This window comes from Aythya fuligula, chromosome 6 (assembly GCF_009819795.1).
Source record: "Aythya fuligula isolate bAytFul2 chromosome 6, bAytFul2.pri, whole genome shotgun sequence".
NCBI lineage: Eukaryota > Metazoa > Chordata > Aves > Anseriformes > Anatidae > Aythya > Aythya fuligula.
The window spans coordinates 9,035,263-9,062,357 of NC_045564.1; the positions used below are offsets into that span (position 1 = coordinate 9,035,263).

Genomic DNA, 27,095 nt, shown 5'->3' on the forward strand with positions numbered 1-27,095 from the left:
ATAATGACCCAGGCTCTGCTCCCCACAGCTCAGGGGAGGGCTGATCGTGTTGGGTAATCAGCGCTGCGTGGATCCAGCAGTGTGTACACATCAAAGTGTCTTTGCAGTGCAGGTTTCCCTGTCCCCTGGCAAGCTTCCCCTAAGCACGGTGACTGCCGCAGAGCTCAGCGCCAGCAGGAACGATCTGGGGACGCCGGTGTGCTAGCACCAGCTGGGGAAAAACAAACAAACAAACAAAACACTGTAAAAAAAAAATCCCACGTCCCAAACCTGCAGGGTAGGTGCAGCAGAAACCCAGCAAATGGCTCCAGCATCCTCTGAGAGCTGCTGGCTCAGACATCAATTAGACGCTGTTAATTTCCCAGGAAGTTAAACAGAGGCTTACACGACACTTCTCAGTGTCTCCATCTCCAAATCTTTGCATTCCTTTTATTTTTTTTCCCCAATTATATCTTTTCTTTGGAAATAAAGGGTAATATTTTTTGGAAATATTTACCCCTGAGAGTGAACACAGCAGGACCCCCCCCCCCCCCCCCCTCAGGTTAGCGATAACGCAGATACTGATTTATCGAGCGGCAAATGCCAAGCCCTCGCTGCTGCCTTCCAGCTCAGATAACTGCTCCACCTCCTGTTTCTGGCTCATATCACTAACAATAAAGCCCATAAAACGTGGATTTTATGCAATGCTTAACCCTCAGCTGGAAGCAGGCACGAAGCTGCTAGGGTAAGGTCAGCAGAGCCTGCCCCAAATGTCTGCCTCAGGACACAGCTGCCACAAAATAGGGAGTCTGTTTGAGGTCGAATCAAACTTTTTCCTAATTTTTCCAATACCAGCAAGGTTTCTGGTGTGCTCGGCTGGGGCTTAGCTCACGAAACCAGCAGGAAAGGAGATTTCAGGGTTTCTCTCTGACACCCTCGCCCCAGCACAGGGAAGTCAGGGAGGCTGCCTCGGCAGCGCCGACGAAGAGCAATCCTTCAACAGCAACAAAAACAAACACTTTCCCCTAAATCCTGTTAGTTTCCATCAAAATCAGAACAAAACGACTTGTTTTGCTTTCTTGGCGACCAGGGACATGAACCCCCTGCACCCTCTTACCATGGGAGAAAAGAAATTGTTGGAGACGAGCTGCGGCGACGCTCCCCCTCTGCAATAGGTGTTTGCAAGGAAATTTCCAGCGATTGCAGTAATTGTCGAGGGGGCTTCGTGCAATCTTCTGGGGTTAAATAGAGGTGCATTTTAAGAAATAATTTGAAAAAAGGAGTAACAGGGTTTACAAGACAATCTGCAGAGCTTTTCATGCGGCTGCCTGTAAAGTTTTTTTGAGCATTACCTATGGCAGCAGACATAAAAATACCAGAAGGAGCGCAGCCTTATGCTGCATTTTATTTTTATTTAAATAAAATAATAAGCCAGATAATTACCTGCGTGAACTGTGACCGCGCTCTTTGTCATCAGGCTGTACAGTGCATTTAATGGGCTGAAAGCAGAAAATAATCAAGGGAATAATAATAATAATACTTCCAATAATCGAGGGAAAAGGGAAAACTTGGGCAAACTCCAACTGGGCATGGGCAGGGCTGGGTTTAGGTGTTAAAACTGGCTCTTTTGGACAATGTTGGACTTGCTGAGTTGTGGGAGAGCCCCCAAAAGCCGTTTTGAGGTCACACCACACTGTCACCAGTAGGGATTTCATGTGGGATGCTCAGCTGGTGGACCTGGGGTCACTGCAGGCATGTTTTGGGTTGGTTTCCTTGCAGATGGCGGTGCAGGAAGGGGCGGCAGGCGGCTCGCTGGAGAGGCATTGTCCCACCTACATCTACAAGGTGGTGCTGCTGGGGAGCACGGCGGTGGGAAAGTCGAGCCTGGCCTACCGATACTTGAAGAACGACTTCCAGGAGTCGCTGCCCACCGTGGGATGTGAGTGAGCATTTCCCCCCTCCTACCCCCAAGGTGGATTTGCTTCCCCCGTTTGCTGCCAGCTTCGGGAGTGAGCAACCAACCTCTTCTGCTGGGGTGATGAAAACCCATCCAGTTTCCACAGCAGCATCCCCAACCTTGAATTGGGTGCAGCCCCGTGGCAGCAGCCCCAATCTCTCCGTGCTTACCCCAATTGATTGAGCCCCATCCTGCCTCTCTTTCAGGCTCCTTCTTCACGAAAATAATACGGATGGAGTCGGCCACAGTCAAGCTGGAGATCTGGGACACGGCCGGGCAGGAGAAGTACCACAGCGTCTGCCACCTCTACTACCGGGGCGCCCACGCCGCCCTCCTCGTCTACGACATCACCAACAAGGTGAGGGGGGTGCTGAGCCCCTCAGCACCAAAATGCTGCCCCGAGACACCCCACTGGTGGGGCAGAAAGCTCTAGGAGCCGTGGTGTTGCTGTCTCTCCCCAGGAAACGCTTGGCAGAGCGAAGCAGTGGCTAAAGGAGCTGGAGAAGGAGTTCCTGCACGACGAAATCGTCATCGCTTTGGTGGGCAACAAGACGGACCTGGCTGAGGAGAGAGAGGTCCCGGCCGAGGTGGGCACCTGCCTCATCCCCCTTTCCCCAAAGGGCCTTTGGGCACCCCCAAAAGGAGGTCTCTCAGAGGTCAGTGATGCATTTACAGGCAATTTCTTGGTGCAATTTCATGGCAGGACCTTCGGCTGCTCTTACCCAACCCAAGCACTCTGAATAAGCCTGGCTGTCATGGTCACCTTGTGCCCCCAAACTTCATTGATGGGGGAGAAACTGACCCCTGAGAGGTCTCCCCATGCCCCCAGGGCTAGGGGAATTAACTCTGCTCTTCTCCTCCCAGGAGGGCGAAGAGTTTGCGAGGAGCAGAAGCCTGCTCTTCATGGAGACGTCGGCGAAATCCAACCACCAAGTAAAGGATGTCTTTATGGCCGTAGGTAAGACACAGGGGGAAGCATGAAGCCCCCCAGGCACGGACGGGACCCCTGGGCAGGGGGTGCTGCCCTGTGGCTCTGCTCCCCCCCAGCCCTTCAGCTCCTGCAGCGTGAAGCGGAGAAGGCGCCGGCCCCGCACCGCGGGCAGCACGTGGACCTGGGGGAGAGCAGGGCAAGGACGGGGTGCTGCCGAGTGTGAAGGGGCCATGGGCTCCCCACGGGACATGGCATTGGGGAGGACAGGAGGGACCCGACCTCGTCCTTTCGGCGTTGGTGGTGAGAAGACAGCGGGTGGCACGTGGATGGCACAGACCAAGGACCTTCCTCGTCATCTTCTCCATGAGAGCGCACGTGGTGCACGCACGGGGTCCTGGGCCAGGCTCTCACAGCAGCTTTCTCCATGGGGGTGACCTCCTTGCTGGTCCCAGGGACCGTGCTGCCACCAGCCCGGCCAGGATCCCATCCCATTGTAATGGGGTTTTAGCATATGGGTGCGAATAAAGAGCCTGTCGCCCTCACCGCCTCCTTCTCCCTGAACCCCCATATCCACACGCAGGTGGGGACCACAAAGGTCTGGAGGTAGCAGGGATCAGAGCCCGGCAGCAGCTGCCCAAATTGCTGTGGTTTTTTTTATAGGGGAAGGCAGGACACTCTCATCTCCTCCACCCCCAAAGGGTGAGGGGACCCTGCCCATGGGGTGACACCACAGCTGTTTTTTGGGGTGCACAGTGACTCTCAAACCCTGGGAAATGCTCGGCCACAAGGCAGTGAACACCCTTGGGGATGCTCCCGTGGAGGGGACAGAGCTGCAGCACCCCTTGCCCAGCCTTACTTGGCCCCAAAAGCCCCCCCGTGCCCCCATAGGGGCACCCCACAAAGGAGCACCCACCTGCACCGCCTCCCAGTGCTGAGCCACTTCAGGGGATGGGAGCTCCCCCCAGCAAAAAACAAAACCCAAGGCTGCCTCCTCCCTAAATCCCCTCCATTAATTAGGCAGCTAATTAGTGAATGGCTGATTGCCACTCACCCCCTGCCCCCTCCCTCCTGAGATTAACCCTTCCCTCCCCAAGCAGCCCCACTCCCAGTGGATGGGGCTGGAGGTGCTCATCCCCTCCCCTCAGGCTGCTTGTGGGGACTCCCATCACCCTCACCCCCAAATTGGGTAAAAAGTGGGTAAAAGTGGGCTGGGGGGGGTCCAACTTGTGAGAGGATGCTGGGGAGGGGGGGCAGAGGGTGAGGGATGGGACCCCACGTGCTCACCCCATGCCACAAAATGGGGCTTGGTGCGGGGACCCCAGAGGATTCACCTGAGAAAGCAGGGTGGGGGGCCCCTGGGGCTTAATTTTAGGTGATATCAGCAACATTTGGGCTCGCATCCTGTGCTCCCCACCCCCCACCCTAAAGCCCTCTTCCCCACGCGCTCGGTTTCGGAGCAGAGAGGCAGGAGGAGAGGAGAAGGGCTTTTATTGGGGTCCCCCATCTTCAGCTCAGGCGCTGCGCTCCCGCCGGGGGGGCTGGGGGCGCAGAGGGGCACAGGCTGGCCGCAAGCCGCCCCCCCCCAGCTGGGTGCCTTCTCCCAGGGCTCGCCGTCGCCCGAATCTCCCCACCGGCCTGATCCCGCGGCCGGTGTACCACGAGGGGTCGATGTCCGGGTCTGCAAGGCAACGAGAGGCCAGGAGGCATCAGGGCGATTTTTTTTTGGGGGGAGGGAGGGATAACGGGGCACTGCACCCCCCTCACCTCCCCGAGGGAGGGGACTGAACCTTGAGGGAGGGTGACAAAGGGGACAGAGAGGTGCTAAAGGCTGGCGGAAAGGCCAAACCAACCTGCACGCCGGCCCCCTCCCTCCGTCCCCCCCGGATTGAGGGCGAGGGGCTGGGGGTGCGGGGCGCTGGGGGTGTCTCGGGGGAGTCCCTTACTGCTGCTCTCCTTACTCCTGATTGCCATGGAGCGCACGCGGGTGCTGGCGGCGGGCAGGGCCAGGCAGGCGAGCAGCAGGCACACGAGGCAGGCGGCCCCCAGCTTCATCCCCAGAAGGATTTTTTTTTCCCCCCCTCTGTTACGACGGCTCAGCCCGAGGACACGGCGACGGCGATCCCCGAGGTGGCTGCGGGAGCAAAGGGATGGCGGTGGGACAGAGAGAAAACCGCGGGGTTCGCTCCAGGTGGTGATGGAGACAGCGCGTCCCCTCCGTCTGGTGGCCCTGGGGAAATCCAGCCCTGTCGGGACAATAAAGGGATGCAGAGGGCACGGAGCACCCTGCTCATCCCTGTCCCAGGGGGAGCTGGAAAAAAAGAGAGGGACGGAGGTGAGGACGGCATCGCGTGGCCGCGGGCACGTGGGTTTGCTGGGGCGCATCGTGGGGTGCCAGCCGGGCAGCGAGGTCGGTGCCTGAGCATGAACACCCCGCGGGGCAGCACGGGCTGGGCGATGGGTTTTATTTCTGCAGACACCTGCCGGGGTGAGGGTGGCAGAGCAAAGCTCGGCAGCTTTGTTCCCAGCGACGCCTGCGGAGGAGAAGTTTGCAGAAAGCCTGGGGAGGGCTCGGCGGGGGGAAGCAGCCGGCTGCCAGCTCCAGCGCTGGCTTTGATGGGCCCCATCCTTGGAAACCCCACCAAAGCAAATCCCCGGGGCCAGAGCAGCGCCTTGGAGCCGTCACCCAGCGGATGAAAGCGTGGCAAAGGCAGAGAGACACGCCGGGCTCGCGTCCCCCGGTGCTCCCGGCCCCCAGCACTTACCGTGGTTCGAGGCGAGGTGCCCGGTGCCGTCCCGCTCACCCTCCGAGCCGGAGTCCCCCAGGACGCCGCTTTTATGCCCGGTTTCGTGCTGATGTCAGAGGCCAGCCCCGGCGGGGACAGAGCCGGGGCATCTCCTCTCCTCTCCTCTCCTCTCCCCTCCCCGCCGCCCCCTGCGCTCGGCGCTCATCAAATCAGGGAAGGGATTTTCGTGACTCATAAGGGGCCATAATTTTATCTTCAGCCGGCCGAGGCAGATAGCTGGGGAATATGTTAATCCCCGCGTCCTCGACGTGACGTTATTCTGCACGGGAGGACGTTTTCCCCTCCGTCACCCTGCCCTCGTTTAGGGGGGGAGGCTCTGCACCCCCCTCCCACGTGCTGCTTTTGGGAAATCAGACAATGAAACCAGCAGGCTCATCCCCGGCACTTAAAACTGCTTGAAATGGGTTAAATCTCTTTAATCTTTGTGCTGCGCTCAGCGAGGGCTGATCCCCCCCTCCTGCCCGTGCAGGGGGATGGTTGGGCGCTGAACATGCATCTGCCACCTGGGGAAAAAATGGGACTGCCAGGATTTCAAGGAATGTCCCCAAATGGGGACGTCTCCATACTGGTGGGACAGCAAAGGTGCTGGCCAGACGGTTCTGGGGACAGTCACACACCACAGAGGGGCTGGGAGGGGACACAGCCAGGACACAGGGACACTTTTTGTCCCTTTTGCTGTCCATATTACCTCCAATCACGAGTTCCCAGTTTACTATCCCCGTTCTTTCCCCCACCCCACTGTGGGGCAGCGAGCGATCACAGGTTCTGGACACAAAATTGGCTTTATTGGATGACTTAGTGTACGTATATATAACATCTACACGGGCAGACAGGGCAGGAAACCAGCGAGTAACAGGATAACTACAGCCTGAACAAGCAATCAATACCATCCCAAGCCTCCTTGGGCCACCTGCAGCCCTTAGCTTGGCTCGATCTTTTGAACTTCAGGCCACCAGGATTTTTATTTGAAAAAAAGGAAACTGGCTTTGATGCAGCTGGAGTGGGAAAGTTTCCAGGCTCCAGCCTTACAAGACTGCCCCGGGGTGACTGCAGGACTCATTTCTGGACTGCTAGGAGTCTCTATGGCTGCTGAGTTACGTGCTTGGGAATTCACGGTGAAGGTGAAGGGCATTGACCAGCAGGTACTGAACCAACGCTTTTAGCAAAAATCTCCCCCAAAGCCTCCAGCCAGAGGAAGCAGCAGCTGGAGGCAAATGAGCAGTCTGGGTTTTGGGGTGAGTGGGTGTTACCAGTGCTGCTGGCACCTGGCAGGAGCTCAGGGCCATCACAGCCCCCGAGGGACATCAGCAAACCTCAGGGAGACTCATGAGGAACCCCTGTGCTCTGCTAGCTGCTGATGTGACCTCGCGGGGAGAGTGGCACCAAACCTCCCTGCAGGTAGGGAGGAAGAAGAGGAGGAGGAGGAGAAGGAGGAGGAGGAGGAGGAGGAGGGCAGCGTTCTGTACAAAGCCACAGCCCCGCGGATGTGTGCCCCCACACGAGGACCCGGCCACGCTCCTGCACCCTTGCTTCTTTTGGGGTCCTTGCTGGGGTCCTGGCTTCCCCCCGGCCGGGCTTCCAGGGGCAGACGGCAGCGGGAGGAGGAAGGGCAAGCGCTGGGGGAAGGCGGCGAGGCTCTGCGCTGAGGTCTCCTGTCGTCAGCAGGAGGCTGCCCCTCTCCTCAGGGCAGGTGGGTCATCACGGGCTTCTGCAAGGCACCGACAGCACGGCCTCAGCTCGTCCCCTGCCCCATGGGATGAGGCCAGCGTGCTCCCCATCCCTCCCCGGGGGTCTGAGGGGGGCTGCGTGGCCGGCCACGTACCGCAAAGAGACGCTCTGCCCTCCTGCTCTTCCCATTGGGGTTCCTCTGCGTCAGCGAGCCGCGGTACGCCGAGTTGCGGTCGAAGGAGTCGTCAGGACCTGTGGTAAAAGAAGAGGTGAGGCTGGGAGTAGGGCTCTGTGATCATCTGAGGCACCAGGAAGGGCACCTGGTCATCATCGCCCTTCCTCTGCCACCAGTTTCTGCCTTTGTGGGTCTGCTTTACGAGTCTTTGACCTGAAAGGGGATGGAGCCATCCCATCACCCAGCCTGGGCAGAGGGGATTATGCTCGCCTGGTGACGTCCAGCCTGGTTGAGCATCCCTCTATCTCCTCATGGGGCTGACGTGTCCCCTGCGCTGCCCTTATCTGCTGCCCTTCTCCACCAGGAGGGCAGCTGGGCAGAGGGGACCTCGCCACCTCCCAGCCTGGGGAACTGAACTTTAAATTGTCTGTACTTGTAGGGAAGTGCGATTCCCTCTCTGCATTAAATGATCTTTTCCCCTTTTCCTCTGTTCATCTTCTATTTGGCGTTATCTGGACGAAGAACCATTCTTTCTGCCTGTGAGCTCATGGGGCGAGATAAGAGGGAAATAGAAAAGTCATTTCCTAGCGGCCCTCGCTGATAGCAGTCAGGATGAAGCCACCCCCGGCCACCCCAGCTGCTGGGACAGGTCCCAGGTCACTGGAGACCCTTGGTGGCACGGCCACCGGGGTGCCACAGATGAAGCAATTTGGAGGATGGGTGACCGAGCACCCCCGAGGCCACGGCTCTTACCGCTGATATCAAGGGGGCTGTGGAATTTCCTCCTGAGGAACTGCGGTCCGGACATCTCCTGCAAGAGAGGAGGAGATGTCAGTGGTGAGGAAGGGGACAGGGGGACCGAGGCACCCCAGAGGCTGCCTTTCTACAACTTTAAAGCAAGTCCTCTCGAGAGGGGAGGTGAATGCCTCACAGAGGCACAGAATACGCGCCTAGGGAAGGTGCTGATGAAGGGGCGAGCACAGACCCCTCAGGATTGGGATGATCCTGCCCAGCACTCACCTGCCCGCTCTTCCTCGCCTTTTCCACCGACTTCACGGTCAGCCCTGCCGCGGACAGGGCCGCAATTCGAGATTCGATGTCCGATATCTTTAAAGAGAGAAAAAATAAATAAGCAAACCCCCATGGGCAGGGCCTGGAAGACTCCCAGCCGGCTCCGTTTGCTGCCACCAGCTCTCGGGGCTGCCCTCACCTCACTCTCTGCCTGCTGCACCCGAGCGGCTGCCGAGGCCACTTTGTCCTCCAGCTCCGACAGCTCCGAGTCGGTCGTGCCGCTGTGCTGAGCCCCTTCCTCAAGCTCCACAAGGGTCGTCTCGAGCTGGTACGTCTTCCCAGCAGTCAGGTATACCTGAAACACATGAAAAAAAAAATAAAAAGCACAACATTGCAAGTTAACCTTCCTCCTCTTCAGCCCCAGACACAACAGCTCCTGCCGTTGTTTTATGACCACCTTCCTGCCTCGCAGCACTGACAGCACCGCTCAGTTCTGGCAGGGCTTTTCATCTCATTTCCTCCCTTCCCGAGGTTTTTTGAGAGCAATTACCAATTGGGTGATGCAGCAAAAGGCTCGACATGGATACAAGAAGGAGCAAAACTCCATGACCCCCTTGGGTAACATCAGCATCCTCATGCCATGCGCCCAGAGGGGAGACAGGCACCTATGACCAAGCTGGGAAGGAGGCAAATTGATGCTCCAAATCTGGTCCTTCTTTTTTAAGGGTGTTTGTGTGGCTGGGTTGCTTGGGTCAGGATTTGGGGGGCTGGTTTTGAGCAGCTTTGCACAGGAACTGCTCTGGGTGTGCAGAAATGATGCCAGACCCAGGAAGGGAAACACGTGTGTAGAGCGCAACACGGCCAAGCCAAGATGAGCTATGGGGTGTGGAACAGGGATGCGCGGCCACTACAGGAAGCAACATGTTGACTTTGCTGTTTAGATAAGAGGGTGAGAGGAGCACAACTATCTCCCCTCATAAAACCATGGCTTTTACTGCCACTTACCTCCTCCTTGGCTACTACAAGGGTGCGAGTCCAAGCAACGCAATTTAGGAGACATTAATTTGTCCCCACGCGCTGACATAAGCTGACCAAGTGGGTTCTGGCCATCATTTTGCTGAACAGTCCCCAAACTTTGATACTGCTAATGCACGTCCAGCTCCTCCAGTTCTATTTTTTTTTCCTCCATGTTTCTCACAGGCCGAGAACATGGGTCCCTCATGCTCCTTCCACCTTCCTCCTCGGCATCTCCTCCCCGTTTTTCACGGGAGGATCACAGGATCTTCATACACGTATGGGGAACACACACGCAACCTCTCCAATCCCTTACTGTGCTGGCTAAGCAAGAAATCTGGGAGGCTCTCTGCATTCCCACCCTGCTCCCAGAAAACTCTCGGGAACCTTACATTTTCTTCCAGCTCACGGTACACTTCGGCCACCTCCTTCCCACCTTCCAGGCTGGGATGCTGCCCTCCGAGGGGGGCACAGGGCCCGTTGTGCTGGCTCTCTCCATGCACCGACTCACGGACCGCTTTCTCCGTGGCATTTATGGCTCTCAGGACTTCAGTTGTGATTTCGCTCAAAGCCTGAGCCGACGACCTCTGCAAAAGCCCAGCACAGCCAAAGTGGAGGGCGATGAGGAAGAAGGAAGGAGTGAGAAAAAATTAAATTAAAAATTATCATTGTTTTAATGTGTGCTGATGGTGTGAGAAACAGTGTGAGAGAGGGTAAAAGGGGCATTGGGCCTTTGGGAGCTGGAGAAAGACGGAGATAATTAAAGGGCTCGCATTGTTCCTGAAGGGCTCTCCAGCAGAGATGGAAGTGTGGCTAAAAAAGAGCTTTGATCTCAGCTCATGCTTCCTTGGGGACGGCGTGACAAAGGGAATCACCTCGAAACGCAGGTGGGGAGCTGCCATTAGCACAGAGCTGCTGCCGGGCCAGCTCCCCGTGGTGCAGGAAGGCTTCAGAGAGGTTCCCAAGGGACCTTTCCCTGCCTGGAAGTGGTGCCATGGAGCTGTTGGCCAGCCAAAGCATCCGGCCACCTGAAGGCTTTACAGGAGGGGAAGGCAACAGCTCTGCCTTACAGCTTTACTCTGCCGGGGAAACCCATGCCATCCTCTCACCCTTTTTCCTCCCAGGATGGCCGGTTCTGGTGCTGCACTGGAAAAGCGTGAGGCCTAACACAGCTTTACAGGGTCTGAGCATGGATGTCAATAACAAAAAAAGAAAGTATTGCATTGCCATGGGGCCAGAACTTGGGGCTCGTGCCCTCTCTTCCCACCCCAAGGAGCGCTGACAGTGGTAATGCTCGTGAGCACTGCCTGCATTAGCCCCGTCGCTCGATCAGTCAGAAAGCACGTGTAAAAATAGACCGAAGAAACTCATCATCTCTCTCTCGGCTGATAATTCCCTAGAAACCAAGGAGATTGGGGTGATGTGTGCGCTGGAGACAAAGACAAACAGTTTTGTTTACAGCCGCACGTATTTCCAGGCAAGCCGCTCTGCGGAGAACCAGCTCGCTCCGTCCTGCTGGCACTTTTATCATTTTATGGTGCCCTCACCGTGCGGCACCGAGCTTCACGTTTTCCCCTAGGAATGCCTGCTTTTGCTGCAGCCTTCCCCTGTTAGAAGGCTCCTTCCCGACTACACAGGAGATTTGCACAAAAAAGACTCAGAATTAAGCAAAATCCAAACCTGGCTCTTGACTGAGAGGGTGCTGATGCTAATTAAGGCTCGCGCCCACCACTGATAAATGCACTCTGAGTTCTGGTCTGATAACTGCAGATCAAGTTTCTTTCGGATCATCACTTTGTTTTCTAACAGGAGACACCCTCATAAATACCTCTAACAAGAAACAGGAAAGTGTAAGAAAGGTTGCTGTTAAAAAAAAATCTATGCTGCCACAGCCTTTAACCCAAACTGCTCCATCTACACATCACTGCAGTCATTTTGAACTCAATGTCCCAAACAGGTATTTCATGTTTTTGCTCAAAGTGTTACTGTGATGCAAAAAGCTGGATTTTTGTTTCCCTTGGCAGATTTGCTTTTACTTGGGCTGTTGTAACTCAGCTGGGTCTCTGCTTCGGAGCTGAGCTGGGTGACTTCTGTATTGCCCAGCTGACCCCACTGAGATGAGCGTGCTGGCATCCTCCCTGCTTCAGGGCTGCCTTTTGGGCAAAAAGTAGCAGAATTTAGGGCAGATCCAGAGAATCTGGGCTTCAATGTAAGAGGCACCAATTGGTCTCTCCTCCTGTTGCTGGCAGCAGGAGGCGATGGGAGGTAGCACAGTGCTCTAAGTGCAGGTGACACTGACCCAGTAGAGTGGAATTGGGACCCCAAATTTTGATTTGGGAGGTGTGGGATGAAACAAGAGGCACGTTGGCATGGTGCAAGGGAGGAAGGAACCGGAGGTGGAGCCCAGAACAGCACAGGGAGGAGGGCATGGATCACCTTTCGAGCCTCACTGGCCATGTCATCGCTGGAGAAGCTCATCTCTGGTTTCTTCACTCGCGTCTTTTCTTCACGCTCCTCTTCTTCGGAGGAAACTTCTTTGTCGCTGATGTGGCTGGCTAGCTCCTGCAGCTTCCTCTTCAGCTCCTCTTCCTCAGCATCAGGATCGAGCTGGGGCTCTGGGGCTGGAGACTGAAAGGAGAGCAGGGAAAGGACAGAAGGGAGCCGTGTAAGTGCAAGGGTCTGCTGTGGGGACATGGGGATGCATCTGTCTCCAGACACCCTCACCAAGATCAGCCGGGTGTCCAGCACCAAAGGGGATCAGGAGCACCCCATGCCCACATCCCTCAGGCCTGCCCACCACCTCCTTCACAGGGCACAAGTGGCAGGGAGCAAACCAGCAACTTTAGGCTGTCCTCCTCAAAATCAATTCCATCTGGGGCCCACGGGGAGCATTTCACAACAACCCAGAGATCCACCAGGCTGAGAGAAGCAGCCGTGCGAACCACCATCCCCCCGGGGAGCCTGGTTGTACCGCATCAGAGCCCCTAGGTGCTCCGGTTTGCGATGAGAAACCAGGCAGCACGTTTTCCCATAGGATAGAGGGCGTATTTCCACGCGACCCTGTTATTACACACGATTCATTTTACCCGCAGAAGAAACCCATTAAACTCGCTGCGGTTGGAAGGGATCTCTGGAAGTTACTGAACTCGCTGTCCCTCGAGTGAAGACGGGAATACAATTACCTGCATCGTACCTGATGGCTTTTGTCTAAGCTGTTCTTAACAGCCTCGAATAATGGCATCTGCAGCAGGCAACCTTTCTCCCAGGCAACCTATTCCAGGGCCCTGCTATCCTTTCTGCTAGAAAGCTTCCCTTAATAGTTAACCCAAAGCTGTCCTGCGGCAGCTTACACCCATTACCTCTACCCTGATCTGCCACACACATGGAAACAAAGCTTTACTTCTCCCTGAAGCACCTTTCTGCCTGCTTGGATACTTCTGTCCCTCTCACCCTTATCTTTTCTTTCCTGGGGTTAAACCACTTGGCATTTAAAGAATCCCATATATAATTTTTTCTAGACCTCAGACCATTCTAGGTGTTCTGGTTAGGTGATCAAATCCATGTTTTGGAGGTTTTGCTGATGGCTGCAGTTCTGCCAGCCTGGTGACACCTGCAAACATGCACACCTCCTGCTCTGCTAAATCTGGCTGGATTTACTGACAGAAACACTGAACAGCTGTCCCCGTTCAAAATTTGAGAGAGAATAAGAAATTGTATTGTTTTTTAGATGCCTGGGGGACTTCTCTGTAATTATCACTACTGAGCCATTTGTGGCCAGTGCACCTCATCCTAACGGGTTCACATGAAGGAAAAGAGAAGCACGCAGTCTAAAGTTAGAAACCCAAAATCAATGTTAAGTGGCCTCTGTTTTCACAGATTCTACATCGTTGCCCAACTTTAACTTAATTTAGCTGCTTTCTTCTGAGACTGATGGCACAGTAAGACAAGGGCAGCCCAGAGGAGATACAGAAAGCCTTCTTGCCTCTGCTCTCTTACTCTAAATATTCTTGAAATTAGCGTTTAATAGAGAACCAAAGCAAAACCCAGTTGTTTTCCTCGTGCAGAAGGGGCAGGGAAAGCAGAAGCTTGCACGGGGACCAGCTGATAGGAGGGGAAGGGACGGGCACCGTCCACGTTTTCTCCCCAGCTTTGCCCTGTTACCTCGGCAGAGTGCACCAGGATTTTTTCCTCCAAGCGGTTCAGCATGCGTTCGATTGCGGACATGCGCTTGTTGAGCTCATGAATCTAGAGGAAAGGAGAGAGAAAAGGAGTAGAGGACAGAGCCGCCACCACTGCTAGGGTGGTGGGAACACAGCCCAGGGCACATGCAACCAGCAAAACAAAAAGAGCAAGGCACCACCACCATGGGCTCCCCAAAGAAGTCACAGCAGGAGAGGAGGGTTGGAGAAGGTTTTACTCCATAAACCACTAAATAAATATAATAAACTATAATAAACCCTCACCACCAGCCCCAGAGTGTCCCTTGATGTCCAGAGGCATCGGGACGTGACACAGCCAACTCTCTTCCCATCATTTTTGTACTGCCCCAAATTCAACTCAACATCAGTTTTCGCTCCCTGCTATGACATTTTTCATGCAGCTACTACCCCACTGCCCCCTGCTGAATACAGCACTGGGAGAGGAAGAGGGAGGGAGGAAGGAATTTCCAATGAAAAAATCCCAGATAGAAAACGTAAAACTGAAAGTTTTCCCAAAACACTTTGAAATTTTCTCGCTTCTCAGTGCTTTGATTTATCAAGACTCTCGCCCCTCTTGTCTCCCTTCCTTCCTCTTCCAGCTGAAAAAGTGACCAGGAGAGGAGTCAGACAGACAAAATTCTGGAAATCAAAGAGAAATTGCTTTCTATGCTCAAGAGCCATGACAAATTTTTGTGGTTAAATCACTGCAAACATAAAAGGAAGCTTTTTTTTTTTTTTCTTCTTCTTCCTTTAGAAATGCAAGTTTTGCTTTCTTCCAAAACAAGTCTTCCTCCTTTGATCAAAACAAATAAAATACAAATGATGAAAAATATTGCCCGTTTTACATAGATAAAACACCATCTTCCACATTACTCGTGCTCTGAGTGGCTGCCTCCCATTCAAAAGGGAGCGAGCAGTAAATGCAATAAGTAAATGCAGCAACAAAGGGATGCGAGGGCTTTGCTTTGTTTTTATAACATTTCCATCCTCTCACTGAGTTTTTGTGCTTGCTGGTGTTTGATTAATTAGATCCTCACAACAGCTTGGAGAGATTGCATCTGCTTAAGTGAAGATGAACATAAAAACCTGACACTGGGGAGAGCAGAGCACGGTAATTACCGTCCTGGATTGAATGCATCCTCAAGCAGCATTAAGCCTCCAGGCAGGAAGCAATCCAATCCAGCTGTAAGTGGTTTCTTAGTACTGTTGGGCCTGACTCTTGTGCCACTCTGGTGACAATGAGAGGTCTGCAATGGACCATAAAGCTCAGAAGAGGAGACCAACGTGAACTGAGCACCTGGTGCTACCTGCGCTATCCGTACCGCAGCTCAGAGAGGTCAGAGCATAATGCAGGGTTTGCTGTTGACGAAGACAGGAGATGAAGAGCCTTTTTTTCACACTTCCTCACAGGCCAGGCTGGTTCCTATGCCTGGTGCTCACTGTGCAACACAAGGAGTGCTCAAAGGCTGCTGAACACCGGTCTGTTGAAAAGCTTAAATGAACAAACCAAAATAAATCACAGCCCGTAAGCAAGACATCAGCTAGGGCAAATGGCATTTTTTTTCCTTGGGACTGAAGACAGGTTATTTTAGCAGAGGTGCAGCCTCCAGCCTCTCAGCTAACCAGGAGACATCTGCGAGGGACCCAAGACACCTAATAGAAGCTTTAGGTAAAAATGAAGGAGTCAGATTGTAGGAATCAGAGGAAAAGCAGCCTAAGACTGACATCACAGCTTTGGAAATCCAGAATTAAGATCCCTTTAAGTGCACCAGAATGGCTTTTGGGGAGAGACCCAAACAGTAAAAGAGTTGGTTTTCCTTGTGGTTTGGTCCTGCTCAGGACCAAGACCTAGGCCTCTGCTGAAACCAAACATTTTTGTGTGTGAATGAGTTTTTCCCAGCTCAGGGCTTCTTTTCAAGTCTCAGATTTAAGAGTTGTGTTTTTCATTTTGGATTTTATTTCAACACCTGCAGCTCCTGGAGTTGTAGGGCTAGTATCAATCTCTGGTTTTGTTACCAGAAAATTTAAGTTTCTTCTGTTAGGGACTGAAAAGCACGCTCCTGCCAGAGTTAAAGCAAAAGAGATCTTCAGATCAAACACAATTTTGATGAACTTGCACCCACAGCAGTTTTAGAGAAGTGGGTTTTCATCTGTGATGTGGAAGTGACACAGGGTAAAGAGATGTGCTCTCCATCTCTCAAAACCTTCAAAAGACAACAAGGTGTCTGCCAGAAAAACGTTGCCTGTGAAGCAACAGGCTATGGGATGCGATACCGGGTTAACTCGTGTTCATAAAGATGCTTCTGGACCCTACATGGCACAGTCCAATGTCTTGAACCACCAGCTGGGAGCCGTCTAGCACTGAAACCTGCATCTTCCTGCCTGCTGTGGAATTGCAAACTAGCTGTGAGTTTTGAAAGATGTTCTTTGGGCTTGTACCAGGCCTCTCCTGGGCCAACAGTGACAGCAACACGTGCGTTGTTCCGAAGTTAATGGGCCAGCATGGAGCCTGGTTTCTTCCTGCTGGGCTGGGGGAAGGCTCTGTGGGACACGGTTGCTAGCTGTAAATGCATCAGCGGCATAAAGGGCAGGAAGGATGAAGAGCTATTTAAGCTAATGAACGGTGTTGGCATAAGAACAAATGGGGCTGAATTAGGAATTAGAAGATGTCTCATAACCATTAGGGTGATGAGGTGCCACAGCAGCCTTCATACTGGTGTGATGGAGCAAAACACAGAGCACACTGGACCGTGCTTAAGCAAGAGCTTGCGGAGGCGATGAAGGAAGTCATCTGAGGCACTGCTAGGAATTTGGCCCCATTTCCCCACTGCAAAGCCCTGTGCACATTTCATGCCTAACGTACCGTGGTCTCATTAAGGACATCCAGTCCAAGGTTTTTCCATTTACTGGGGACTGAAAAACGAAGCACATTCACTAATTTGAACGTATGCTGAGAGAAAGAGAAGGAAAGGAAAGGTTTCTCCCTGCTTAGGCACACGAAGCATGGTGATGAGGGATGGCTGTGGTTACAGACGCATTGCCAAAAGCAGGGTCAAGGATGGCAGAATCACCCCTGTAAGCAGAGACCAGCAGATTTCTTCCCCATATATCTGTGTAGTCAAGCAGCACCGTGCATTTTGCTGCTGAAGAGGGCTGAGGGAGGCTTTACCATTCTCACCGCCGACCTTTCTCAAAGGCGGCGTCAAGGACTGCAAGTCCTTATTTACAATTAAAACACAAGCTCGCAGCCCTTTCGACACCCTTCTCTAGACTGTTCCCCTGTTCTCATTCAGGGGAGGGACGTGGCAGGTCGGCCTGACCCAGTCCTGCTGGGGCTGGAACACTCCAAACCGTGAAAGAAAAGGATCTCGAGGCTGATTACGTCTCCAAGCCTTGACCTGATCATAAAGCCCCTGCACATTTAATTGAAGAAAGGGGACACGCAAAACTATAGGTAGCTCGCAGTTTAACAGGGACAGACTGGAGAATTGACAGCATTGAAGGCAGGCTTGTTACTGCAACAACAGCGCGTACAAAGGGAAACGCCAGCACTTGGCTTTCTCCCAGCCATGGCTGCAGAAGAGGAAGGTTGGAAGGAGGCCTTGCGAAAGGTCCAGAGTGCTCCTGTGTAATGCTAACGGGGCAGAGAAACCACTCTTCTCCCTCGCCATGAGGGAAGGATAAGCCCTAAATGCAGCTCCATGCCCCTGAGCCTGCTCCCATGTCATGGCCACCTCTGCAGGTCCCCACAGCGCTGGGGGCAGAGCGGGGCCTTGGGCCTTCATCTCACTGGTGCCACCCGGCTGTGACAAGGGGACAAGCCAGCCCCTAGGTCATCCCACATCCCACCGCCGTGCTTGGCAAAGTGTAATGGCCACACTCCTTTCTCCCCTGGATCCTGCAGAGAGAAGGATCTGGAGCATGCAGGGAGCTACAATCCCTTTTGGGCCAGCACCTGGCAGGCGCCGGTGCCAAACTGCACCTCTGCGGAAGGGGACAATGGCTTTGTGCAAATGTATTGTGTGTTTTCTGGTTATTTGTGGGTCTGCTTCACCTCTGAGCCACACCTGGCAGATAACAAGGGTGGTTTGTGGCAACACAGCCTTGGCCACAGCCGTGGTCCCGCAAGGGGCTCTGCAGCCCGCTCAATACCTGGTTTCCCGAGTGGCTGATGTTCTCCTGGGAGGAGGCTCTGCTCCGGCGTTTCACGTGGTGGGGCAGGTAGGCAGGGACCTTCTGGGCTCCATTCACATCCTCGTCAGAAGTGTCCATGTCTGCAGAGTACGGGGACCGGGGCTGCTCACCCCAGGGGCTGCCTTTTGGAGAGAGAAGGCTTCAGTACAAAGATCCCAGAGATTCATACGAACTCCTGGACATCAGTCCCATCCCTAAGACAAACAAATAACCAGTCCCTTCTCCAGGTTACTCTTTCTGTCCTTTGTCAGAGCTGCAAGCAGAGCTGCTGAGGTGGAGCTGGGAACAAGGAGCATCATCCTCACCCTCTCGCACCCCAAACAGCTGTGCCCTAAACCAAAAACTGACAACGAGTTTTTGATTTTGTGGCAGTCCAGGTTTGGACACTGCACTTCATGCATTGAAGTGCTGGTAGGTATTTATCTCAGGGGTACCAGCCTAGGAGGGAGCATTTAAAAGAGCAGACCCAACACCTTTTAAAGGAGGATTTCAAATAAGATGAGAACAATTGCAGGAAAGGGAATTAATAAACCTGAGGGCCCTGCTGATTTAACAACCCAGACAGGCTCAGAGTGGGAATTTAAATGGTACAGATTAAGGTTTATCCAGTGTTTCCCAGTGCTCTGGAAGCCAAACACTGGAAAATACAGCCAGGCAGTTTGAGACCCAGAGTGATATGTGCCACAGCTGCCTGTAATGCAAAAGATGGCATTCAGTCCTCCTGGCTCTGCTGTCACAACAGGAGACAGCGGTAATAAAAGGCAAATTCTGTGCCCTCATTTGCTAGGGTATTTATAAACCACAGACCCCACAGCCTGCCTGTGCAGCCAGCGACCAGGATTTTGTTGGGGACAAGACCAGCCCATTGCAGCCAAATAACTTCAGATGATTCTTTTGTGCAAAAAAAAAATATATATATCACTTCTGCAGATGGGCATTTTGTCTTGACACTCAAGCCTTTTAGTCACTTTCAGGTTGTTCAAAAAAGCCATTTGCATTTTGGTCCAACTGTTCTTGCAGCCACCTTTCCCCAGAAGGAGCGAGGAGGAGTCCAGCCCCACACACCTACCAGGTTTTGTATTTCTTTCCAGGCTCCTTCTCCGCGAATTGATGGTGAGATGAACCTCTGTGCTGAAGAGCTGCTCTGGAGGGCTTGGGTGCTGTTCCTGTTCTTGCAAGATGTGGTGGAAGACTGCTGCCAGACCTGCTTCCTCCATCCTGTGCTCCTGGGGGGCATCTTCAGCCGAGCTGGGGAAGCCTGGGAAGGACTGAGAGGCAAGGATTGATGCCGGGCTGCTGCCAGTGGGGGTTTCTCTCCCTTCCCTAGCAGTTCCTGGCTTTGTCCTCCAATACATGCATGGGCTGACCTTTTATAATGCCAGTTTTTAACAACCCAGCTTAAAGGCCTCTTAACCTTGCTGCTCAACACTGAGCAATACTTAGGATCACTGCCAGGGGGCACTGTTAATTTTTATGAGAAATAGGTATAGAGTCGCTGCAGCTAGGCAGAAAAAAACTTGGTCCCTAAGATCCACTCTTTTAAAACACCATGGCCTTTTTCTTACTAAAATAATAACGAGCTTCTGCTCCACATATCTGCAAATGATAGATTGGATTCGGATCATCTTGGCAGAGGTCAGCCTTCCCTAGATGTTAAATCCTGCAGCACAAGGGCAGGCTTAGGTAATGAAAGAATGGATCTACTTCCTTGCCCCAAACTCGTATCAATTTACGTGGAATTGTGTGGATTGGCTTTTTGTTGGTCTGTTTGTTTTACAGCCTTTGTGACGTGTCTCAGAACATCCTAGTTCTAGCTAGGAGCGGAGTTTAAATTATCACAGCCCGGGGTCAGGCACCCGGGTGCTAGCACAGCAGGCGTGGGGCCCTGATAACACGGCTGCCTCCAGGGTGCACCGGGCTCCTTTCTGCGCCCCTCTTGTGGGGCTGACACTCAAACGCTACATCCCCAGTGCCACCACATGGGAAAAACAGCCCCAGACTAGATGGTATGATAGGAGAGCAGGCTGTTTTTTATTTTTTTTTCTGTCCCTTGACTAGTGAATGTTCAGTTTCCAAAAGCTAGCTGGAAATTAGAGTGTCCCATAGCCCTACAACAACACGAGGAAACAGCTGCCTGCAGAGATCAGCCAAGGGATCTGAAGGGGGAGATGCAGAAAGTCTCTTGGTATCTCATCTGACTGACCATCCCACTCCATTCAGCTGTCCTAACTTGGCAATGGGATGGGAGAGGATACAGCAGGGCTCTGGGGAGAATCAGCACCGCCGCCTCTCAGCACCACCATGCAGCTGCAAAGCTGGCCGAGGAGGTGGCAGAGGTGGTGAGGAGGAAGAGGAGAGGCAGAAGAGCAACCCCACCACCCCACCAGTACCTGGAAGCCATCTGGGCTGATTGGTGCTGGAGAAAGCTGCACAGACTGGCGGCGAGACTGGGAAGAGTACTCCGAGTCCAGTTCGAAATCAAAGGGATGGACAGACAGCAGGCGCTTTGTCTTGCGCATCTTAGCATGGAAAGTGCAAGAAAGGAGAACTCAGCGTGAACCACAGCTGGTCCTGAAGAAAACAGCCCTCGTCTCCTCAGTCTGCCTGAACCTGTGCACAGGCCAAGGCAAGGCTCCTACTTTTCTGGAGAATATTTGGCCACAGGATTATCCCGTTTGCAAGGAGCCGGGTGTACAGGACAGCAGATGCTTATACTGGAGTCAAGGAAAAGCAGGCTCCTGACTTACACAGCTCTGGATCAGGACTGTGGCCATCAACAGGCAGAGAGAGACTCTCTCCTGGTTTATAAAGGCTCAGTGGGCAAGCTGAGCTATTTGACCCCTCAGAGAGGTCCAGGAGCTACTCTTGGGTCCTGCAGCATCCCTCTGCCTTCAGCCAGGGATGCTGTGGGTGAGATCTCCCCATGTCTGTGAGGTCTTTGGCTGTCTTGGGGCAGGAGAAGCTTGGACAAGCCGCTAAGACTTCAGAAGGGTAGATGAAAATTGAAGTACTGAGGGTGTGAAGTGCAGCACGTAACCGTAGGCTGGAATGGTGTGTGTGTAACAGGAGGTATGTAACATTAACAGCATTTCAAGGAAAGGTTTCACGCGTACTGCAAGGACAGATACACTCCCTAGCAGGAACAGAAAGCCACCACCACCTCTGGCAGGCCAGCTGCAGTCGAAGGCACAGAGTGAGGCAGAAGGGGTGGCAGAAGGAGAGGCTTACCCTGCTGTAACACTCTGCTTCGGCCCCACGAAGGGCATCATCTTCATCATCACTGTCATCCCCGATGCTGCCGCCGGCACGGAGCTGGCATTCACCTGGAGGGAGGACAGTGGCACACTGTGCAGGGGAGCTCAGCACCCGTCACCTGGGGCAGGTGAGTCCCCACCACATCGCACCTTGCTTCTCCTCTGGGATGAAGCAGTCCACACCAGAAACACTTCCCTCTGTTAATTTGGTTTTGGCACGCTACGCCAGAGCACGGGCATTGCACGAGTAAAAGGGGAGGGGACACAGGATGGGAAGGGACTGGGATTTCTCTCATCCTATCAAAAGGCAAAGTTGACCAACCCTTTCCTCCTAACAAACACAACTTCTACCCACAAATTCAGCGTGTTCACCACAAACACAGCCAGCTTTAAGCATACAACGTAGACGCACTGAGATCGCAATGAGCGCTGGCAAGCTTCGAGTCTGGCTGTAACCAAAAATCCCAGTTGTGCCAGAACCCACCCTTTAGATCCCTGGGTGCACTGCAGGCAGGAGCCGAGCAGTGGCGAGACATCCTCCTTGTCCCAGCAGCTCTGCAGTTCACAGCCAGGGGCTGGGAAAAGGAGGAGACAGCAGCAGCCTCTCCTGAACTGCAAGCTGCACGCTGCAATTCTCTTTTCAACTTACTGTTTATGTCTGGCAGGCTGTAAACTCTGTCGTGAAGACCTAAATGAGAAGAAAACATTGGGGAAAAATAAATACATTTTCTCCAGGTTGCTTGCACAGAACGAGACTCAGAGCTGCAGTTCACTGGAGTTCTCAGTCTCTAACCACCACAAGGCACAGTCATGAAAAGACTCTTTAGAGGGAACAAAACACGTACTCGGAGACAGAACTTGTGAAAAAGAATCAAAAAGCTCATTGCCATCACTTCCCCAGTCCTAATGAAACACATCATGGGCTGGGAATGCAGCAGGAGGGGTAGCCACAGCAAACAATTTATCCTCCTTGCACCGTGTTGTACTTCTGCAAGCAGCATCCTGTGAGGATGTTCTTGCTTCCTCAAGGGTCAAGCCTTGTTAACAAAGCAATGACAAAAAAAAAAAAAAAAAAAAAAAAAAGTCTGCCTTTGTGAAAAAGAAGGCAGAATCTCAATTTAAAGAAGTCTAAAGCATTGCTATCCTCAGACAGGAGCTGGTTTTCCCTAGGGTTGTCCTTGTTTTGTGGTCTGATGAATTCTCACACTGTGTAAGTTGTTTCTCAGCCCTTTAATTTCATGTTTGCTGTCTCTATCCTCCATGCTCTTTGATATCTCTGCCACAAGTGGTCTGGACAGAAGAACGATTGGACTGCCTGAATCAGCTCAGATTGATGGTATTTGTGCAGAGTTTTCTGGGGCTTCTCAAGGTGGGAATAAAATCCACATTGGCTTTTCAAGGCCACGGACAAAGCAGTGCAGCAGCTGTTTGTATGGCAGCTAGCAGCTCTCCAGTAAATAACAGTGCATTAACAGCAGCTTTCAACATGTCTATACACTGTCAGACCAATCTTAGAAATCCTGAAGGTCCACAGAGCTCAGAAGAACACAGAAATTGTGACAGGCAGTTTGCTAATTCGGATACAGCATTGTCTGTGCCACAGCTCCATCAGACAGCCTGTAAAAATTGTTAGATCATTGGGAAAAATGAGTGCTGGCCCCATCCACCCTCTGCTTTTCGGACCTGGAGGTTGCTCGGGCTGCTTTTGCCAGGCAGGCAGAAGTCACAGCCGGAGCAGAGGATGCTGGAGATGGGTTAAAAGCCTGAAAATCACTGCCACCTGCTGACACGCACGCTGCTGGATACCCACAGCTGTCAATTCCCCTCTCCTGCGAGGACACATTTTACTCCTCACCCTCAGCAGACTCCCCAGCAGGAAGGTGTTTTGCCTAAAAATCCCGAGGGCCTGGTGTGGCCGTGGCGGGTTCCGTGCCTGCTGGCCGTGCACGCCAGACAGACATGGCTTCACCTCGCCGCCGACACAGGGCTCAAAACCCATCATATCTCCCACGGAGCAAACCCGGGGGCTGTTTGCGGGCAGCCAGCACGTCTGATAAGCAAATTCCTTGCCCGAGGAATGCAAGGCAAGGCGAGGGAATTAATCTTTGCTGGAGACAGAGCTCAGGCTTCCTACCCTGAGGTTTCGGGGGTATCATCCCGGTGCTCGCCCTCACCTAGAAATGCCGAGTTGTCCCGCTGCCCTGGCTGCAGCCTGCCGTAGAGGGACTGCAGCACCTTGGCGCTTCCAAACCTCTTGAATCGGGACCTCACGTGCTCGTAGTACCACTCCAGGGACCCGATCTTCACAATCCTGCTCCAAGAGAGGACAGAGGGTGAGCCAGCGTCCCATCATAACATGGCTGGGAGAACAGCAGCACCCCAATTCCCTCGCCACCCCAGTGACCCCAGACAGATTTTCTCCCCGTACCTGGAGAGGCGGCAGGGGTCGCAGACCCAGCCCTGCTCCTTCTTGTTGTAGCGGCTGCAGCTCTTGCAGGTGTAGAAGTGGCAGTCCAGGCACTGCCGCTTGCTGTTCAGCAGGAACTTGAAGGGCTGCAGGCAGTGGACGCAGTGGGTTTCATTGAGGTGGGACTGATTTGTCAGGAACGCCCTCTTGCTGCTTTCCTGGTCGATCTTGCACTTCAGCTCCCTGCAGAAAGACCCCAAAGCAGAGGGAGAGGCGTTAGGTGGTGGGCAGAAATATAACGTAATCTCACCGAGCTCTGCCACCTCTCACGTGGCAAACTCCGTAACCCTCGATCATTTCAGGGAATGATTTTCCAGGGGGCACCCCGAGCCCCACAGCTTGTGGAAAACAGCTGGAGGGCAAATCTAATTAATGACAAATCAGGGGTTGAATAAGCTGAGCCAAAGCAAAGCAGCCAGGCTCTGGATTCAGAGCAGGTTACAATCTTAGATTAGGAAGAATTAAGAGAGGTGTTGATCCCGTCCCTCGGTGCTAAATTCAGCACAGATTTATATCATATACAGGGTGCCTGTGCAGTGAGGTTCTGGCCACAGCTGGCAGAGATGCTCGTGATGCTCCTGTGAAAGCCCTGCTAATGGGAACAATTTTGGGAGCATGTCCTCTCTGCCACCAGACCTGGCTATCAAGGCTGGTCCCCATGCAGGAGGGACCCTCAGCAACAGCCAGAGCCAGCCAAAACACACATTTCCACCCACCTGCCCAGAGCATGGGCCGAAGGCTCTGCCTGAAGGCTCTCTGTTTGTTCTCTGCACCAGCCCAAATATGTTTGCCTTTGGGGCTACGGTTGCGAGACGCTGTTTGACTTGTAGGGAAGGTCCTACAAGGCTTGTTTTCCACCTAGGCAGGGTTGGAAGCTGCCTTTTACAGAGCAGAAATCAGCCTGGGCCACACACCTCGAGCAAGCAGCAGGCTTCACGGGGTTTCTGCTGTACCTGGCTGGCTCCACCACCACTAAACTGTCCTCCAGGGCTTTGCCGTGGAGAAATGAAGGCAAAACATAAGGCAAAAGCTCTGCCAGGTCTTCGCCAGGTGCCACTCATGTCCCTCCAGCCCCCCCAGATCCTTGCACTGGGATTAGGGATCAGCTCGATTTATTTTTTTCTTTTTCCCCATGGAGATTTTTAAAGCCAGCTTGCTGCCAGCACACCATTCACTGTTATGCTGGGACGGTTCCAGCTTACATTAACCCAGGCTCTGGAACACACAAAATCAGTATAAAGACCCACTTGGGCGTCTACTTTTTGATATTCAGATGCTCACCCTCCTAGCAGCGTTGCTAGCAACACGGTGCTAACGTTGACCAGTACATTTCTATGGGGATACCAAAAACAAAGCCCCAAACAGAAAACCCATGATGCTGCAGACTGTGCCAGCCCTACAAACCAGCTTGTAGACACATAGCTCAAGAAAACAGGCACTTTTAACCCTTTTTCCTTGCGTTTTATTTTATACAGGCATGCTCCCTTCCTTGTCCATCTCCACGGAGGGGCAGAGCTGCAGGAGCTGAGGACACCCACTGCCATGCCGTGTTTTGCCACCCCCCCCGGCAGGTGAACCTGTTTTCCTACCAGCTATCATCAAATCTCCCAGTTAATTGCACCAGCAAGCCAGCGAGGCTCCCATGCCCTCCTGCATCTCATGAAAAGGGGAATATTTCAAACCTACTTGCTTCTTCTGTGGCTGAAATCGAGGCTGATTTCTTCCAGGGCGAGCATCCTAGGGGAAATCCCTAGCAAAGGATGACTCTCAGCCACTCACCCTCCCCTTGTGATCTGGGGGAGAAATCATCTCTATCAAATGCCCTGTTTGTAAGGATATGAACATACATCTATTTGGTCTTCTGGTGGCTTTCCTGTCCCAACCTATGGTTCCCTAAAACTTTCCTAGAGTGGTACACACAACATATTTAAGCCTACTGATGACAGGTTCAGTTATTTCTCGGAGATCCTATAGGACCCCATGGGCTCCCAGGACCCACTGAATTGCTGACCACCGATCTCCCACACTAAATACTGCGACATCTGCCAGACCCCGTGGTGTGGATACTCACTCCAGCCGTTCCTCCTCTTTCTTCCGCAGGTCGAAGTCCCTCCGAACCACCTCCCAGACGTGCCTGGCCTCCTCATCGGTCAGCTTGGAGAGATCCAGCTTCCTCCCCATCTCTCGCCGGCGAGTCTGAGCGACAAAAGCAGCCACGTCACAGAGCTTAAAACACCTCCCTGGGGGGAAAAAAGGCAGGAAAGCCACGGGGCTTGGCATGGGGCTGAGCATCCCCTGGTGTGCCAGCTCGCCCGGAGCGACCGGCTCCAGCACGCCGGGTCCCACCAGCCTGCCCCAGCACTGCCTCTGCGCCCCCGAGCCTCTGCTCCTTGCTGTATTTCGACCCTTAAACCCACCATCCTGCACCTACAGCCTTGTGTGGGGATCAAAAGGCACCTTGGGGTGCTGTCACCAGCATGACCATGCCAGAAAAAGGCCTCCTGTGTTCATCAGCTGCTCTCCCAGCGGCCAGGAGAAGCTGAGCTTCACTCATAACAAACAGCCTAATTAGGGCACGGTGCTCCCCTCATTTACAGTTATCAAGAAAAGATGGTTTGACAGGATTAAAAAAAAAAAGGCTAAGTACCTCATATATGCGAAAGAATATATTTAAATTGCAATAATCCAATTAGCAAAGCTAGTCTTGTTATCATACTTGCTGTTCCCTCTCTGGGTAAAACATTGTGTTTTAGCACAATGATCGTGAACATTAAAAGAAACCCTTTCCTTATCTCCATCGGAGCAATGCTAGGCACACTTCTTTTCCCTTGACAGGTATCTTATCAAAAAGCAAGCCAGCAGGAGCAAAGGGGAGAAACATTCAGCTGGGTGGGAGCAGGGAAGGATTTTTGCAGGGAGTTTTCTACCCCACCAACTCTCCTGAAACAAAGATTAGGCTAAATTCTACGAACAGAGCCAGAAGAGGATTTCCGAGTCCCTACCTGGAGGAATTTGGTGCAGAAAAAGCGGTTGTTAGAGACGCTGAGCTGCAGAGGAGGAACACAGGAGCCTCGCTGGAAGCCACGCGCTGATGTCCAGCGCAGACGTGCTCCCACAAAAGCAATTAGGTTTTTGGCAGGGGCAGAGGCGAGCCGGCTGCCCTTACATAAGTGTATTTGAAAGCCCCACTGAATCCGAACAGCAAAGCAGGTCAATAAACGCCAATTAACATCACAACAAGACCCTGTTCCAGGGCCTTTTGGTGCAAGCCAGGATCTCAGATTTGGGTTTGCACCCGTTGGGATGCAAGGACAAGGATGCACCGACGCGTGGCCTGCTACGCAATGAAAATGTAAAAATAAAACAAAACAAAATTTAAAAATACAAGGATACTTAAGTGCCCACACCCCTGAACAGTGCTGGTTTCGTCAGAAAAACATCA

The 27,095-nt window shown here is 53.1% G+C and overlaps 3 protein-coding genes across 3 annotated transcripts; 1 reads left to right on the plus strand and 2 right to left on the minus strand.

Annotated features, from left to right (window-relative positions):
• The first annotated feature begins 1,758 nt into the window (after positions 1–1,758).
• On the plus strand, positions 1,759–3,090 carry RAB17 (RAB17, member RAS oncogene family). The gene is made up of 5 exons (XM_032189964.1): positions 1,759–1,918; positions 2,143–2,294; positions 2,398–2,523; positions 2,801–2,894; positions 2,984–3,090. The coding sequence occupies exons 1-5, from the start codon at positions 1,759–1,761 to the stop codon at positions 3,088–3,090; spliced, it is 639 nt and encodes a 212-aa protein (XP_032045855.1).
• Positions 3,091–4,378: 1,288 nt separating this feature from the next.
• PRLH (prolactin releasing hormone) lies at positions 4,379–4,919 on the minus strand. The gene is made up of 2 exons (XM_032189975.1): positions 4,826–4,919; positions 4,379–4,545 (listed from the first exon to the last, which is right to left on the minus strand). Exons 1-2 carry the CDS (start codon positions 4,917–4,919, stop codon positions 4,379–4,381), a joined length of 261 nt encoding a protein of 86 aa, XP_032045866.1.
• Positions 4,920–4,960: 41 nt separating this feature from the next.
• Positions 4,961–26,728, minus strand: MLPH (melanophilin). The gene is made up of 17 exons (XM_032189976.1): positions 26,656–26,728; positions 25,725–25,849; positions 23,615–23,836; positions 23,361–23,497; positions 21,836–21,874; positions 21,161–21,255; positions 20,323–20,451; positions 19,002–19,200; positions 17,891–18,054; positions 13,701–13,784; positions 11,976–12,167; positions 9,932–10,126; positions 8,725–8,880; positions 8,535–8,621; positions 8,268–8,325; positions 7,494–7,591; positions 4,961–5,110 (listed from the first exon to the last, which is right to left on the minus strand). The coding sequence occupies exons 2-17, from the start codon at positions 25,832–25,834 to the stop codon at positions 4,961–4,963; spliced, it is 2,115 nt and encodes a 704-aa protein (XP_032045867.1). The 5' UTR covers positions 25,835–25,849; positions 26,656–26,728.
• Positions 26,729–27,095: the final 367 nt, after the last annotated feature.

Bases quoted from the DNA above. Each gene is read 5' to 3' on its own strand.
- RAB17 (XM_032189964.1), top strand. From the start codon at position 1,759: ATGGCGGTGCAGGAAGGGGCGGCAGGCGGCTCGCTGGAGAGGCATTGT. The intron at 2,524-2,800 runs GTGGGCACCTGC...TTCTCCTCCCAG, and splicing joins AGAGAGAGGTCCCGGCCGAG to GAGGGCGAAGAGTTTGCGAG. The intron at 2,895-2,983 runs GTAAGACACAGG...GCTCCCCCCCAG, and splicing joins GGATGTCTTTATGGCCGTAG to CCCTTCAGCTCCTGCAGCGT.
- PRLH (XM_032189975.1), bottom strand. From the start codon at position 4,919: ATGAAGCTGGGGGCCGCCTGCCTCGTGTGCCTGCTGCTCGCCTGCCTG. The intron at 4,546-4,825 runs GTAAGGAGAGCA...GTTGCCTTGCAG, and splicing joins GCGCTCCATGGCAATCAGGA to ACCCGGACATCGACCCCTCG.
- MLPH (XM_032189976.1), bottom strand. From the start codon at position 25,834: ATGGGGAGGAAGCTGGATCTCTCCAAGCTGACCGATGAGGAGGCCAGG. The intron at 23,837-25,724 runs GTGAGTATCCAC...GTCTTTCTGCAG, and splicing joins AAAGAGGAGGAACGGCTGGA to GGAGCTGAAGTGCAAGATCG. The intron at 5,111-7,493 runs GTACGTGGCCGG...TTGTCCCGACAG, and splicing joins GGGCAGAGCGTCTCTTTGCG to GGCTGGATTTCCCCAGGGCC.